Source organism: Gadus chalcogrammus, chromosome 8 (assembly GCF_026213295.1).
Source record: "Gadus chalcogrammus isolate NIFS_2021 chromosome 8, NIFS_Gcha_1.0, whole genome shotgun sequence".
NCBI classification, from domain to species: Eukaryota; Metazoa; Chordata; class Actinopteri; order Gadiformes; family Gadidae; genus Gadus; species Gadus chalcogrammus.
The window spans coordinates 1462419-1479631 of NC_079419.1; the positions used below are offsets into that span (position 1 = coordinate 1462419).

The 17213-nt window shown below is 46.4% G+C and overlaps 1 protein-coding gene across 1 annotated transcript; it reads right to left on the reverse strand.

Moving 5' to 3' along the window:
• Positions 1 to 7996: 7996 nt before the first annotated feature.
• Positions 7997 to 16940, reverse strand: rabggtb (Rab geranylgeranyltransferase subunit beta). The gene is made up of 9 exons (XM_056596413.1): positions 16853 to 16940; positions 16402 to 16509; positions 16113 to 16310; positions 15241 to 15346; positions 14897 to 14949; positions 14315 to 14425; positions 13553 to 13678; positions 12156 to 12305; positions 7997 to 10672 (listed from the first exon to the last, which is right to left on the reverse strand). The coding sequence occupies exons 1-9, from the start codon at positions 16853 to 16855 to the stop codon at positions 10532 to 10534; spliced, it is 996 nt and encodes a 331-aa protein (XP_056452388.1). The 5' UTR covers positions 16856 to 16940; the 3' UTR covers positions 7997 to 10531.
• Between the last annotated feature and the right edge of the window lie 273 nt (positions 16941 to 17213).

Below are 17213 nucleotides of genomic sequence, written 5' to 3' on the forward strand. Positions count from 1 at the left end.
TTTAGCTCCATTCAGCCCCATGCCTTCTAACACTATCTAGTACCCTGCCCCCGGTGCACAAGTATGGTACCACAGTGAAATTATGTACCTTAAATTAACCCTAAATTAATAAATCTGCCCCTCCCTTCAGGCCTCCTTCAAAAGCCCCTCCCACAAAACCACTGACTAGCTCGCTAGCTTTAGCAACCACTGACTAGCTCGCTACCTTTAGCAACCACTGACTAGCTCGCTAGCTTTAGCAACCACTGACTAGCTCGCTAGCTTTAGCAACCACTGACTAGCTCGCTAGCTTTAGCAACCACTGACTAGCTCGCTAGCTTTAGCAACCACTGACTAGCTCGCTAGCTTTAACAATATACGTTAAAGCTAGCGCTAGCCCCCTCCATTTATGCCTTTAAATCAAGGCTCAAAATCCCTTCTGTACAACCTTGCCTTCCCTCCCCATTAACTATCTGACCTCTGCACTATTGTATTTTATTTATTTATTTATTTTTATTATATTTTATTCTAATGTTATTTTGCCTTCATCTTTGCCTGCTGAATGCACTATGTACAGCACTTTGGTCAGTGCAAACTGTTTTAAATGTGCTTTTATAAATACATTTTACTTACTTACTTACTTACTTACTTACTTACTTACTTACTTACTTACTTACTTACTTACTTACTTACTTACTTACTTACTTACTTACTTACTTACTGCCTAGCCTTATGTAAGACCTCCATCAAATAGGCCTTTGACATAAGAAGCATCCAATTTTTAATTTTTTTACATTTATTAAAAGGGTTTGCATGTTCATAGCCTACTTTTATGCTAACCCCATTCAGACTTGAAATTCCTTTCAAATCTTTTCTTGTGGATTACATTTTGGGGAATTTAGTACAATTTGCATGATTTGAAATAGTTTAAAAAAATGTAGGGGCCAAACTGTTCAATATTTGTACAGAATACTGTTCTGCGAAAAATGTATAGGCTACAAATGTTATATCCTCTGCCTAAAGAGTTATACTTACTTTAGTGATCCACGACTAGGTGTGCTTTTATCAGAAATTTATGTATGGCGCAGGGCTAAATCCTCACAATGCATAGTGGAATATTAATTTCATACCAAGGCCACATGCAAATCAATATCCACTGAAGAAATAATAATTCCATGGCAACTGCGTCCACATGCATTTTTAAGCTATATCACCAGTAGACCGACCGATGTGAGAACGGGAATCTGGAGGGGAGTTTTACATTTTTCTATCGAATTGCTATGTGTTTTAAGTTAAGAGGATTACCAGAGCTCCCCAGCCGGCCAGCGGACATGAGTTGAGGAGATATTGAACATGAGTTTAGAATGGTTTGGACAGTAGCCCAACTGTTACCTGAAAAATAATGTGCATCTATTAGTACCAACATTTGCACGGGCTGTGGTAAAAAAGATTAGTTATAACCGTGAAATAAACCTTCATTTAATGCATCAAAGAGATAAAAAATGTATACGTTGATGAAAAAGGCAAATTTTACAAATATATACTTTACCAACTTCTGGCAGTATTACAGCAGCTGAGTGACAATAAGGGCCATAGGGTTCCTTTATAGAGTGCTTGGTGGCTTATCGCAGGCCAACATGTCCAAAATGCATCGAGAGTCTAGCCATTAAAGGCTTAAAAAATAATTATATGGATTTATTTTTATTTTTAAACCTATCCTTGCACACACAGCAGTTTGCGTAAATTTGGAACTGTCCTGATATAAATTGTGCTGGGATTGTAATATCAAAACCAGCGTGAATAAAGATAGAGCGCTATAAATTCATAGCACTGCAAGGTGCTGACAAACCTCCCCTAAATTCACACATGTGCTCACATAAACACACTCAAGCACGCCCGACCAGCCAAAACACATTTGATGACATGCCTTATAAACTGCAAAATGTGCATGTGTTTCTGTGTGTGCATGAACGTGTGAGACTGTGCGTGCGTGTGTGTGTGTGTGTGTGTGTGTGTGTGTGTGTGTGTGTGTGTGTGTGTGTGTGTGTGTGTGTGTGTGTGTGTGTGTGTGTGTGTGTGTGTGTGTGTGTGTGTGTGTGTGTGTGTGTGCTGCTGACTTGCGTTCGTATCTCTGTAATCGAACGAGGCATAAATCAAATATTCACGTCATTCTTTCAGTTGCCAAACGCACAGAAACCTTGGAAAATGTATCTAGTTCATGTCACGCCTGCAAATCAGTTTGATTTGCTTTATCGATCTTTTGCACAGTTATGACAGAAAATGTTAGGGTCATCAAACAGGAAACAAGCTGTAAAACATCTGCCGAGTTATGGTCCTTGGGTTTGAGAGTCGTGTGTGTGTGGGTGTGTGTGGGCATGTCTGTGCATTTGTGTGTTCCTGTGTCTGTGTGTAGGTGTGGGTGTGTGTTGTTGTGTGTGTGTGTGTGTGTGTGTGTGTGTGTGTGTGTGTGTGTGTGTGTGTGTGTGTGTGTGTGTGTGTGTGTGTGTGACTGTGTGATTGTGTGATTGTGTGTTTGTGTGCATGTAGTGTGTCCGTGTGTGTTTATAGTGTCTGTGTGTTTGTGTGTCTGTGTGTGTGTGTAGTGTGTGTGTTTGTGTGTGTGGGTGTTTTTGTATGTGTGCGAGTGCTTGTGTGTGTATGTCTGTGGGCATGTAGTGTGTGTGTGTGTGTGTGTGTAGTGTGAGTGTGCTGTGTATGTAGTGTGTGTGTGCGAGTGCTTGCGTGTGTATGTCTGTGTGCATGTAGTGTGCGTGTGTGTCGTTGGCTCATCCTGTGGCTGCTGTAATTGAGTTCAGCCTCCCCCCAGCTCTCCAGTGCTGGGCCTGACATCCTGAGTGAATAGGACATCTCCAAGATGCCACTCTTGTCCACAAGCCAAAGAAACCAATCTGGTTTTTTATATTTATTACATGAATATTTGATTCTGCTCGGCGCCATTGCAGAGGCAGAAACAAACACAAATAGACCCCAAAAAAGGGACCTTTATGAGCCACGCTTGGCATGGACACATCTTTTATGCAACGATTCCATACAAATATCCTGAGGATCGCCATGGTGGTCTGGGGGGGGGGGATTTGAAGAGATCTGATTGGTGACAGGGTTCGCCCACGGTTGGTAGGCCATGCCTACCATCCATGAATATTAGCCAGAACGAAACCTATATAAAGATGAATGACTGCATCAAGTTAGGCTTAAAAACAAAACTTAAACCTGGCCTTCTCTTGTCTTAAATGGCCTGCTGGAACAGACTCACCTGAAAGGGCATTGTAAATGCAGAAAGAAGGAGGTTAGATTGTGAAATAGCTCAATCTACCGTATTAACCATAAGCCCTCCATGTCTACTGCTGATTCTCAAGCTGCCTTTTCAATCCCTGCATGACAAAGAAGCAGCTAAATCCTTGTGAACTCTGTGGTGGCGGCTTACATTCTCTACCCACGTCGATGCCCACGTTCAGTCAGAGGACAAGGTGTCGGGGTGGGGGGGGGGGGGGGGTGGAGGGGGGTTCATCGCCTGTACGCTTCAAACGTGTGCATGAATGATTAAGAGGCTCCCACTCTCGCTCACCTCTTTATCAGATGCAATAAAAGAGGACCAGGAACAGCAAAACCGGAGGAGATAGAGAGCAACACAATGCCACCCACAGGGAGAGAGAACCCACCTCTGTCTCTCCCCTACCAGCGCTACTGCCTGCTAGCTAGATGGCTGTCTGGGTGGAACCTATTAGCCCCGTGGATCTGTTGTCAGACGAGGCAGCGGGGGCTAGACAGGGCGTGCTCCCATGGGAACACAGCAGGGGAGACTCTTTGAAGGCGTTCAACCCCACCTCAAGCACTCTGATGTTCTGAGGGGGAGAAGTGGGTGGGAGGGGGGAGGGGGAATACAGAGCATCTCTGTTTATGGAATTATATAATGTCTTGTGTTGGATGTGATGTGATGTGCGTGAATTTGTTTGTTTTTAATAAAGTGAAATTGTGTCTTTTGAACCGAGGCAATAAAATCAGACTTATCTGTAAGCTATTCACTGACTGCAGACATGCAAACGCGTTTGTGTAGGAGTGTCCAAACAAGATTGAAAGCCCTTAATCCCGATTCAGTCCAAAGACACTTTTTTCGCACCCAAATCGATTTGGTCTGTTAAAATGGCTGCTCTGAAAAAGATTAGTGCATAGCATACAGGAACCAGCATGGTTTATAAACTAAAATGTTGTATCGTTATAACCCAAAAGCTGCCCATGTTCGTTACCACCCTGCAACTATAGGAGGGATCGCTCTCCTTTATGCCTTCTGAAGGATCCTTCTTTAATTCAGGGTGTTTTCGTGCTCGTTGGAGGGCTGGGGTTGTAAGTCTCGTGAATAGGACTTTGTCTATCTGTTATCTGTGAGCACCGGATTGGCCAACAGCCAGCATTACCTCAGACACCACCTGAACCTTTCACCTGAAGTATTCAAACGAGTTGAAAACAAAAGTGTTCGATTCAACACCATGTCGGCTGGCCATTGTAGAAAGACATTCATTAGCTTCCCCTTCTGAAAGCTGAATACACATCGTCAAATCTGTCCGTTACGAAACAGGTTTTGGTTTCTGGCTCTGTGCCGACTCCTACCAGGCGTTCAGCTGTAGCATAGTAGGCCTGCTGGATCGGGCTTAGGGCGTGCCGTGAAACGTGGCGTTTTATGGCCCATTTGAGCAGTGTGCAGCACTGCTCTCCCGGAGAGAAGCAACAGTGAGTCAGCAGCAGCGCGCTGCCCTTGTGCACATGGTTCCATTTGTCTGAGGATGAACAATGCTCCGGGCCAGGTTGGTCCGGTTCCCAGGACTTTGCTGGAGCTGTGAAACCCGTCTCCCTGGCTGACAGACGCCCTCACAATGGAGCCCAGAGATGTTCCCAGCTGGTGATTGCAGGACAGTCAGCTGATTGGACAGTGGGGAGAGATGAGCGATTAGGCCAATGCCGAGATAGAATGAGGCGGAGGGGGGAGGACGGTTCCAAAGACAATGAAAAGGGGAGATAATGAAGAGCAATGCGAACATCGGAAACGCAAACACAATGAGCTCATGGGGCCCAGAGGGGCTTCATTCCACACGTCCAGTACAGCCAATCTCTGAGGCCGCCTTTGACTGGGTTTGGTTCCCACTTTGTTCGGTCCAATCGGCACTTTCAACTCAAACTAATGGTGAATCAAAGAGCTCTTTGATCACTTAGCAAGCTCCTCCAACACAAAATAAATAGTTGTAAAAAATTAGCTTAGCTGCAGTAGTAGCAGCAATTATTGTTTTAATGTTATTATTATTATTATTATTATTCCATTTCATTCAAATTGGTTTTAAATTTGTACATGTCAGCTTTTCTAAAGAACTGTCAACGTTTTTTCTTTGAGCTCTGTAAGATCTGTTTGCACCGTGTGATTGCCCTGACAACCTAGGTGACAACCATTAACAATGCAAAATGGATTGATGCTCAAGACCCCCTTATTATTTAGAAAACCCACCATTATGTGCTATTTTCAGGAGCCAAGCGTCAGGAGCCAATTCTTGGTCAAACGAAAAATGCAATGAGTGAAATAAACAGAAGAAAAAAGCAGTTTGTTCTTTAGCCCCAGATAAGATTCTGATTCTGTGCGTTCTTGAGTCCTGTGATTGGCTGAGAACCACATGGAGGAAGTACCACTGTGTTCCTCCTTCCAGATGCATGCTGGGATACGGGAGTTGGCAAACTATAATCGAAAACATTTTTTTTTAAAGCCTTAACATTAAAGTTTGCTTCATCCTGTTCCAGCAAAACGCTGCAAAGGCTTCCGTACCACATAATCAGTACCTCTCCGATCTTCCTTCTCCATCCCATTTAAACCAGCTTGTCTGTAGCGTTTGCTTTGCCGTGCCCGTCAGATTGCCTCAAGCGAACCACATGAAAGAGGAGATAAGCTCACAGTCTCCTGTGGTAGGCCTACACCTTAGTCTCCAAGGAGCGAGTTTTGGAAACATAGGAATACGAACTGAACCTCTTTTCGCCCTTCTATCAAACAAGGCATTCTAAGCATATTAAGTGCAGCACATTGATTAAGAGGGTAACTGTGTGTGTGTGTGTGTGTGTGTGTGTGTGTGTGTGTGTGTGTGTGTGTGTGTGTGTGTGTGTGTGTGTGTGTGTGTGTGTGTGTGTGTGTGTGTGTGTGTGTGTGTGTAAGAAGTTGCTCACCTTATGGAGGTGTTTGATTACAACCCATTAAATCAGACTTGATACATTTCGGCCAAATCACTGCACGCCAGAATGGCCGCGCAATGGTTCATCAATGTGTACAGCAACAGTACCGCACCCCCCCCCCCCCCCCCCCCCCCCCCGTTTGTTGAAGTTTAACTGTAACTGTGAGAAACCCTGCTGAAAAGATACTACAACGACGTTCAAATAGACAGATGACCTATCCCTTGCTTTAGCTGGAGCTACTCCCAACAACACAGTAGAAGATAACAAATGAGCACGATTAGCTTTGGCCCTGGACTGTTCCAGCAATGGCATTCAGCCGACGTTTGCAAATACACCAGAAACGGGATGCGTGCATTTGTGCGTGTGTGTGCGGACGTGAGCGTGCGTGTACTATAAAGGTGTGTTACCACTGTCTAAAGGCGGACGTAAACCCACCAGCGTCACACACCCCCACCAAATAGATGACAGGTGAAGAATTAGGCACTAGTGCATTGCTGAGGCATCATCACTCGTGGACGGCTGTAGAAGATCCGTTATGGACAGACGCCATTCCTCCACGACCCCTTCATTCACGCAAGGCAGGCGATTAAGGAACTTCAACGGGACATGAAGACTTAATAAAGTGGCCGGAAAGCTAATGGAAAAGATGATGGGCCAGCATCGGACGTTAATGAACAGCGGCCGAGGCGTTTGTGCTTCCCAGCGAGCGTGCCCTCTCGTTAAACGGGGCTCGTACCCACAAGACGCGAGGCTACGGCAGGCTACCAAGATGAGGGACTGACTCAATAGTCTCACTGACCAATTACACATTCTCGGATTAGAACCGAATAACACGTTCAATTATATATAGACATTTATGGGTGAACCCATCAGCGGCGATGTCTGGTACTAGCAATGAATTATGAGGCGGCGTGTAGCCTACATCCCCGCTTCGTGCCGGTCAGAGACACGGGGCTTCCCAGAGGCCGCCTGGTTGTAACGCTGCAGCGGTAGAGGAGACGTATAGAGGGGACCTATAGGCCCGCTGAACCTCGCTCATTGACTCTGCACTCCTGTCATCCGTAAATACTGCTGTGTCGCTCTGAATGAACAACGAGGAAGGGGGGGGGGTAATAATTCTTCAACCTGCGGTCCCTCAACGGCTTGCCTTGTTCTTCGCTTCACACGTGAGTTATGGAATTCAGTTTTGCGAGAGATTCAGATTGCGCTGGTCCCCCGCTGCGCTGACTGATTCCGTTGCCACGAGAACAATACCTCGTTTGTGGTCCCGTGTAGCTCAACTGGTAGAGCGTTGAATTTATGTCCCCGGGTTTGATTCCCGTAGGAAGCATCCATGGGAGATTTCTCTGAATGACCTAGTATGCAACAATAGTTGGACCGTAAAGCATGCAATGTTTTGAAGATTATCTGATTAATAGCTTTTTTTAATGTTTTAAAGATTGTTTCATATTGAATAGGCTACAAATTCTCTAATAATGTGACAAAACACAATGAGAGAAGGTTTTTAAGAAAGGTAAACCATAACAAATATTCCACAGCAGAATAACACACGTACACATTATTCAGGTCATATGTGAACAGCACTGTTTGTGTTGCGTTGGTTTCTCTTTTCTCAGCAAAACGGGGCACACGTCTTGTCTTGCTGGAGTTTCACCTTATTATACCAAGATGCCAAAGTTTGTTTGCTTTCAGAATGTTTCCTCAAATTGTTGTGGGCAATGCAATCTTGGGAAATATGTAGCCTATTTCGAACGTGCTGATATGATTGGCAGGTTACACATTGCAGCCTGAGATTCAACCAGCTCTCCGTTGTGTCTTTGTGTCCCTGTCTATCTTTATTTATCTTTCTCTCGCTTTGAGCCACCAGCACTATGTTGTCGCTAAACACACCTGGATGCTTCAAATGACTGCTATGTCTGTTAAATACATGACTCCTATTGCATTTCCCAGATCAGAGACCCGCCGGCACACGTTAGGTAATTAAATAAAGACTATCATGGTTGAAAATAACCACAGTAATAAGCAAAAAGAGTAGGCCTATAATAGCAGGTAGAGATGTTAGTTTAGTTAATGGATCAAAGTGGAATTATTTTTTGTGTGTTTTATCATAGGCATGGATAGGGATTTAGAGCCATCGTATTTCTATCTTTTTGACTGATTGTGATTATAGAAAATTATCAGTGGCCAAATCATAGAAAAATGTGCCGTTGATTGTCGTTGGTCGGTATCGGTCTGGTCGGACCGCAGGGCGACGCAATGTCATAAGTGGCACTATTGCCATCTAGTGGTCTGATTGTACTTCACAGCATTTCGCGGACCATGACCAGAAAATACTCCAACGGGATAATAAGGATTAAGACTGAAATGGATACCAGAAATGGCAATTTACACATTTATTTATTCCATCCGGTTATAAGAAAACAGACATGAGCAAACAGCCACATGGACCAAATTGACGATAAGGAAGACAGGTGGACAAATAAGACGCTCAATGCGCTCAATGCGGTAAACAGAGAAAAAAAAAGACAAGAAATCAATGTTTCTTTACAATGGACCACTCTCAATATCAAAGTGAGGCATGGCGAAAGTGGAGATATTGACAGCTGTGACCCTGGGAGAACTGACACGCAAAGGTTTGCCGTCTTGCGATGTACAGACAGTTGACAATGGGATAATGACACGAACATCAAAAATAAATTAGTGTAGCTGTGACTGTGCATAAATTATGAAATCCCCTGGAGCTAAAAAGCTGATATCACTGCTACTGTATGTTCTACATTAATATGGTGTGTGTGTGTGTGTGTGTGTGTGTGTGTGTGTGTGTGTGTGTGTGTGTGTGTGTGTGTCCGTGTTTCCAGTCATGAAATGAGCCAAACTCCACTTAGTAAAACACCTTTCCAGCTGTAAGGTGTAGCAGTATATAGATGAGGCCCCCGCATATCAATACGACCCAATGATACCCCTCCCACAGACATTTTCCAGACATTAAGTTCTCATTTGCAGATCCTCTGCGGTCGTTTTCGGCGACGCCCCCGCTCAGAAGAGACCAAATCGGCTACACAGGGTTTTGTTGAAAGTTGGTTTGTTAGAAGCATAACAATCATATTGCTGATTAAAGGTCAGTGCAACACTTGACCTTCAACCTTGAGCACGCATAGGAGTACAAGGTGTTCGGTTCTCGGCGACTACGGTGAGCTGGTGGTGACACAGCGGCGGCGGCGGCTAGCTCTCAGACACAGTACCGAACACGTATGTAGTAGCGCTGCGGCGCGCTCTACCCGACACGGAACCGCTCGCTAGCCGTAGGAGCTACATCTTCAGTTCAACCGCTGTTGAAGAGCGAGTCAACGGTAGGTGGAATGGTGGGTGTATTCGTAAATGTTTTGCATTAACCGTCCCCACTTTTACACATCTTCTTTCCCAATCATTTGAAGATTAGACCCTAAACACAAAGTACACCCGGGGAGGAATTCACTGCCGTCGTTCTGGCCTGTCCGCCTCCCAGCAGTTGGTCCTTGGGTTGTCTGCAGAGCAAGCTAGCTAAAACAAGACTCCTTCCACCCACTCACCCCAAGCCACCATAACCTCTCTCTATCTGTTACTCACTCTCTCTCTTTCTCTCACTCACTCACTTACTCACTCACTCACTCACTCACTCTCTCACTCTCTCTCGCCCTCTCTGTCACTCAATCTCTCACTTTCTCTCTGTCAATCTCACTCTCATACTCACTCCCTCACTAACTCTCACTCTCTCGCCCTCTGTCACTCACTCACTCAATCTCTCACTCTCTCACACTCACTCACTCACTCAATCTCTCACTGTCACTCAATCTCTCACTTTCTCTCTGTCAATCTCACTCTCATACTCACTCCCTCACTCACTCTCACTCTCTCGCCCTCTGTCACTCACTCACTCAATCTCTCACTCTTTCTCTCACTCAATCTCTCACTCTCTCTGTCACTCAATCTCTCACTTTCTCTCCGTCAATCTCACTCTCATACTCACTCCCTCACTCACTCTCACTCTCTCGCCCTCTGTCACTCACTCACTCAATCTCTCACTCTCTCACTCACTCACTCACTCACTCACTCAATCTCTCACTCTCTCTCACACACTCACTCACTCACTCACTCAATCTCTCACTTTCTCTCCGTCAATCTCACTCTCTCTCTCACACTCTCTCTCTGGGGTGATCGGGAGGGTGTGAGTGAGCGGCTGGTGTGAGAGGTGGGGGTGGGTCTCAGGTGGGGGGGTGGTGGAGGTGGTGGTCGGTATTAAGAAGGGGGTCTGGGGGGGAGGGAGGGAGGGAGGGAGGAGGCAGCGGCGCTCTCAGCTGAGCAGCTCGGGCTCCAGGCCTATCCTGCGCAGGACGTCCTCGGGCATGCAGAGCACGGGGTTGACGGGCTTCACCTGCTCCTCCCCCAGCAGGGAGAGGCCCGCCACACCGAACAGCGTGTGGAAGGGGTCCACCTGGGGCACGACCGCCACCGCGGAGGGTGGAGGAGTGGAGGCAGAGAGAGGGTGGAGGGGGGGGTGGAGACAGAGAGAGGGTGGAGGGGGGGGTGGAGACAGAGAGAGGGTGGAGGGGGGGGTGGAGGAGTGGAGGCAGAGAGAGGGTGGAGGAGTGGAGACAGAGAGAGGGTGGAGGGGGAGGTGGAGGAGTGGAGACAGAGAGAGGGTGGAGGGGGAGGGAGGAGGTGGAGACAGAGAGAGACAGTCAGTGGGAGGAGGTGGAGGAGTGGAGACAGACAGAGGGTGGAGGGGGGAGGTGGAGACAGAGAGAGACAGTCAGTGGGAGGAGTTGGAGAAAGAGAGAGACAGTCAGAGGGTGGAGGAGGAGGTGGAGGAGTGGAGACAGAGAGAGGGTGGAGGGAGGAGTGGAGACAGAGAGAGACAAAAAGAGAGACGTGTTTATTTGTACTATGCTCTTGAAAATCAAAGAATACGTTACAAACACAATTTATACAAATAAACCCAGGCGAATGGGCTATAAACAATCCAATTAAGTGTAAAGAGGAGCGTTGGGATTATTTAAAATTGGGAAACTCGAGGATTGCTCTGGGAAAAGCAAACACAATTAGACGTATATAATTAAAGAAACTCTTGCAGATACCAGATACAATTCTGGCCTGTTTTTCTAGAAACTTGGCATTAGAGAGGTAAAACCCCCAAAAAGATCGAACACATAAATGAACAGGTTCCAGGGGGCGCTAGACCAATGCATTGTTAGTATGTACTGCTCAGTCCCTCCAGGATTTCGCGGGCCTTTTTTGAGATTGTTGCGGCCTAAAATGCCTTTTCCAAAAAGTTACGATGAAGTTGCAGTGTTTTTTAGGTTGTTGTTGCGACAGTGGGAGAGGAAATGAAAGATATCACTGCAATTTTCCCTGAGTATTTTTTTAAATATTAAGATATTCCAGAAAAAAATCATTAAAAGAACAAAAAAAATGAGAAATGGTCCCATGAATAATTTATTCTTGATTCTTTCCGCGCTGGCAATTGACTTGGATGCCACAGCCTCTGTCATAGCGATCTGCCCCGTCGTCTGACGTCCTGCCTGCAGTTCTGTAGTTATGTTTCACGGTGGCAAAATGCTTATCAATGGAAGATTTCCGCTTTTGTTCCACCACAATGCAAAATAATTCCCCCCCGCTTTCATGTAGAATACCAGGATACTGCTTTTATTTTGGTCGGCAAGGGTGAAACGTTGGACACGCTGCATGAACGCTAGGATCGCTTGGACGTAAACACGAAGTAAGGCGGAAGGTAGTTTGTCGACGTCAGTTAAAGACGACGCCACCGATTGTTCAAATTTGCGAGAAAGTTGCGGTGGTTGCTTAAAATTGTGACGCCGCCCTGAATTCGCCGGTGATTGGTTGACGTTGCGTTGAAGTTGCAAATCGCAACATCGCGAAATCCTGGAGGGTCTGACTGCTGAACCACACGGACTCACCATGTCCCCTGGACGGTCGGCGAAGCCCCCGGTCTCCTCGTCCTGGCAGGCCAGGATGAAGGCCCGCAGCTTGGCCTTGTCGATCCAGTGGATCCTACCGATGATCTTCAGAGAGGCCAGCACCCACCACGAGTAGCACACGTCTGGGAGCTGGAACCGAAGAACCAGAGGGTCAGGGGAACCAGAGAGGGTCAGGGGAACCAGAGAGAGGGACGGGGAACCAGAGAGAGGGATGGGAGAACCAGAGAGGGTCAGGGGAACCAGAGAGAGGGAGGGGGAACCAGAGAGAGGGATGGGAGAACCAGAGAGAGGGATGGGAGAACCAGAGAGAGGGATGGGAGAACCAGAGAGGGTCAGGGGATCCAGAGAGAGGGATGGGAGAACCAGAGAGGGTCAGGGGAACCAGAGAGAGGGACGGGGAACCAGAGAGGGTCAGGGGAACCAGAGAGAGTCAGGGGAACCAGAGAGAGGGTCAGAGGAACCAGAGAGAGGGTCAGAGGAACCAGAGAGAGGGACGGGGAACCAGAGAGGGTCAGGGGAACCAGAGAGAGTCAGGGGAACCAGAGAGAGGGTCAGAGGAACCAGAGAGAGGGACGGGGAACCAGAGAGGGACGGGGAACCAGAGAGGGTCAGGGGAACCAGAGAGAGGGACGGGGAACCAGAGAGAGTCAGGGGAACCAGAGAGAGGGACAGAGGAACCAGAGAGAGGGAGACAGAGGAACCAGAGAGGGACGGGGAACCAGAGAGAGTCAGGGGAACCAGAGAGAGGGACGGGGAACCAGAGAGAGGGACGGGGAACCAGAGAGAGGGTCAGAGGAACCAGAGAGAGGGTCAGAGGAACCAGAGAGAGGGTCAGAGGAACCAGAGAGAGGGACAGAGGAACCAGAGAGAGGGTCAGAGGAACCAGAGAGAGGGACAGAGGAACCAGAGAGAGGGACGGGGAACCAGAGAGAGGGTCAGGGGAACCAGAGAGAGGGAGGGGGAACCAGAGAGGGACAGAGGAACCAGAGAGAGGGTCAGAGGAACCAGAGAGAGGGACAGAGGAACCAGAGAGAGGGACAGAGGAACCAGAGAGAGGGAGGGGGAACCAGAGAGAGGGTCAGAGGAACCAGAGAGAGGGACAGAGGAACCAGAGAGGGTCAGGGGAACCAGAGAGGGTCAGGGGAACCAGAGAGAGGGACGGGGAACCAGAGAGGGTCAGGGGAACCAGAGAGAGGGACAGAGGAACCAGAGAGAGGGTCAGGAAAATGTGTTTGTTAATCGCAGTTGTTGTTTTTTCCCGTTGAGCGTTCATCACAGGCTTTCTGAATCAGGCTTTCTATCATACATTATGAATCTGGCGTTCCAACCCAACCCAGAGTTCAACGTCGTCAGGAGTCGGCTCTGATGGGACCCACCTTCTCCGGCCGGCCGTTGAGCCCCCCCGAAGGCAGCTGCCTCTCACAGAGCCACCAGCCCAGGAGGTCGGCGTTGAGCCGGTGCAGCTGACCCGTCAGCGACAGGAAGCCCGTGCAGCAGTAGATCTGCCGGAGGGGGGAGGCGACCGGAAGGACGGAACACAGCGGTAGAAAACAGGAGATTTGAATATGAAAAATTAGGGAAAAGGCTGTCTCTCCCTCTCTTAAATGTAATCTCTGTGTTGATACGTTACAATGATTAGGGGCACGTGATACAAAATAATACAATAAGAAAAACACTATTAAACAACACGGAAGGGACGGCAGTGTTGGTAAAAGAAACGGTTAATTATAGTTAAGGACTCCCCCACGTTTTATGAGAGCTTTTGTTTGACCAAGAGAATATATCAACAGATAATGTCGATTTTACATAATTTCTTTCTCAAGCTCTCACTTGAAATACGTTTCCCCCACAAGAGGGCGCAATTCACTCTTAATGCTTTTGGCATAGCCCTTATCCAGTATGGAAGGGGAAAACCATGATGTTATTGATGTTTTAAAGGTCCCGTGACATGCCACCAGGTGTGAGCGTGATAAGCCATTACGAGCCGTTTTAAAATCGTCCTCTTCTGACAACAGTGGGATGAGCAGCGTTTGCTACAGTCCACTGGGTAGGCAGGTAGACCGATCTATCGGCTGATCACACTCACACCTGGTGGCATGTCATGGGACCTTTCATTATTCTGAACCTGGGGAACGTACCTGGCCGGCATGAGACTCGGAGCCGGGTCGGCAGCCGAACCCACCGTCAAAGTTCATGCAGGACAAGACGAACTCCACCGCCTTGTCGACGTCGATGGCGTCCAACTTCCCCTGGGACGACAGAACCAACACGTCTCTCTAACACGTCCTCTGGGACAACACACAAGCTATTACCCAAGAATAACCAAATCGATTATTAGGTTTATGTTTAAGATAAAGTATTTTTTTAAGAATTGCGCAGACGATTATACAACTTTATTACACGGGTCTTCTCAATGCCGTGGAACGCTCCGTTCCATTGCATGGGCCCTTCACAATTTCCGGCGGTGAATTATATTTGATAATTCACCGTTGCTAAGGATAATTGACCGCTGTCAAGGAAAACAAAGGATTTTTTGCCTCCAATGATGTCTTTGGTATAACTCTGCAAGTAGTCCGGTAGCTTGTCAACCCCAGCGTCTTTGGTTGCTAAGCGACGTCAACGTCTTTGGCGGACTATTTCTCTGCTGATCAACACTACGAATGCTACGTCATTATCCCGATAATGACCGGCGTTCTATACATTATCCCTTACATACATACCAGTAGGGCGAGTGTGGCGACAGCGCAGAAGGAAAACCGTGTGTCGATTTCTCCTGTGGACAGAAGTCAGAGGAATGAAGCAACATCATGCCAGGCACCGTATAATGTGCAAAGGGAATGTCTTCAAAGCCTTGCACACAGAACACCAAGATTCCAAAACAGAGATGGCATTTGTTTCTTCTGGAAGTCAAGGGCTGACAGCCTGGCTATTATTAACGTTCCCTTCTGTTCAAAAGATTTTTGTAAAAATGTTGATTTGCAGTTATTATAAGACCGGAACCCTGAGTGGTGGTTCCTATATGTGGATTCAACTAAAATCCAGACGAAGAAGGATCCTTACTCACCCCATTTGTCCCCAGCGAACGAGCCGTCCTCCTGCTGCAAGGCCTTGATGTACTCCACCAGCTTATCCACATCAAGAGCCTGAACGTTGTCATACAGCGACAGGATCTGAGGGACAGGAATCAAACACGTGTTTTTAATCACTTGAAACAAACTAAACACAACAATTAAACTTAAAGCGGCTCTAAACAAAACTATCACAATGTATAGATAGTTTTTATCTTTGCATCAAGAGTAAACATAGACCGCTATATGCTGCTGCACTCTGTGTAGACCGCATCGTAACCACGTCGTAACCTGTGATAGTAAGATATTAACACACGTCGCTATAGAGTTTCACTCTGTTATTGCCACAGATGGTTGGCGATTAAACTACACTTGTAGTTTAGTACCCACTGTACTATAGCAATTGTATTTTGGAATAGCAGACGGATAGTTTGTTGATATGGTGCACAACATCTATTTAAATACACTTATTTTGGTTTTAACCAATACATCCAGAGTCCGGCCATGTTTGGAGCCACGTGCTCAAGCCATGGACACCGCCAAAGTAAGACTAGTCTAAAACCGAAATTGTTACATAGAAGTCCTTTCATGCCCACTGAACATAGAATTGATATCGGAAACCAAAATGACTTGATTAGCTATGAAGTTGGCATTATTGTTAATATATTATTGTGTCTTGTTTAGTTTTGTAGTATTTATTATTCTAACCTACAGGTGGAAAATAGAAATTAGCAAAAAACTGGTGCAATGGATCTCTCCTTGTTCTAAACAAGGTTAATCTTTCTTTGCACATTGTCCCTGTTTAAATAGACATTACATAGAATATATCGTTTTTGAGACGTCCTTTGACTAACGGCAGCCCCCTCACCTGCACTGCACTGAGGGTGTACAGTAGATGCGGGTCGTGTCCGATGCTCGCACTGATGCCTCCACACTCGTGCTGGCAGGACTTGATGAACTCTGTGATCTCCTCGCAGTTCATCCTCGGTAGCTGGCTCATGAGGTCCATAACGGTCAGACCCCAGTAGATGCCACTCATCCTCAGGTATTCTGATACCGTGTACTCCTAGGGGAACACAACACCCAACACGAACCCAATTTTAAACAGATACATTTAAATTCTTCATGAATTATGATTAAAATAAATCCAAACTTACGTAGTCATCTTTTTTAGAACCATATGCTGCTATATAGTCGGCATGCTTGTCCAATATGAGCGCATTGGGGGCATCATCCTTGATGACCACATCTTTTATTTGGGTACCCTGGAATTAAGAGCCGAACATATGACACACTCTGAACGACGTTTCGTTGACGTGATGAGTTACAGTTTAGGGCGTCGAGATAAGAAATTATGTTAAATATATTGCAGCGTTTGGAGTAGAAAACAGTTGTTGCCCTGTTGGCAATTGTATAGCTATAAATTAAATGTTACACGAAGCTACGCGGCTAATACAGGGTTAGAAGTCCTGTAGAATTAACTGATATCGCCCCAGCTGTTGAAATTATTAAAAGTATAAACACAGACATTACGGAATATATGTTCTATACACCTCTACAATCAGTAAAAGCAGGAATGTATCGGTTTTAAAACAGCAAGCTAGTTACCATTCTGGATTTATCGCATGATCATGCGTCGCACCTTTACGACGTCACGCCACCAGATCAGCTGGCTGTCAGCGGGTGTTTTTTTTTTTCGGAAGTCAAAACTAATCGTCACTGTGCATTTAATGAAATCATGTTCACTAATGCGCTTAGTATTTCGTTTATTAATCTTACGTTTACGTCCATTGGGGCTGTACTAGAGATTCCTACATTTTAGGTATCGAAAATGTATGTATATTTAACTGCCCATCTCAGTGCGTGGTCAAATGTATCGGCAATCCATTCAAAGTAAACAAGAGTTAAAACCATAGTTGTCACATTTTACATTTATTACAATCCCCAACAGACCTCATGGACAACAGAA

Excerpts from the sequence above, each read along its gene's own strand:
- rabggtb (XM_056596413.1), bottom strand. Across the intron at positions 15,347-16,112 it reads ACACCCTCAGTGCAGTGCAG|ATCCTGTCGCTGTATGACAA; the intron begins GTGAGGGGGCTG and ends CCTGTCCCTCAG. Across the intron at positions 10,673-12,155 it reads CCGACCGTCCAGGGGACATG|GTGGACCCCTTCCACACGCT; the intron begins GTGAGTCCGTGT and ends GTCGTGCCCCAG.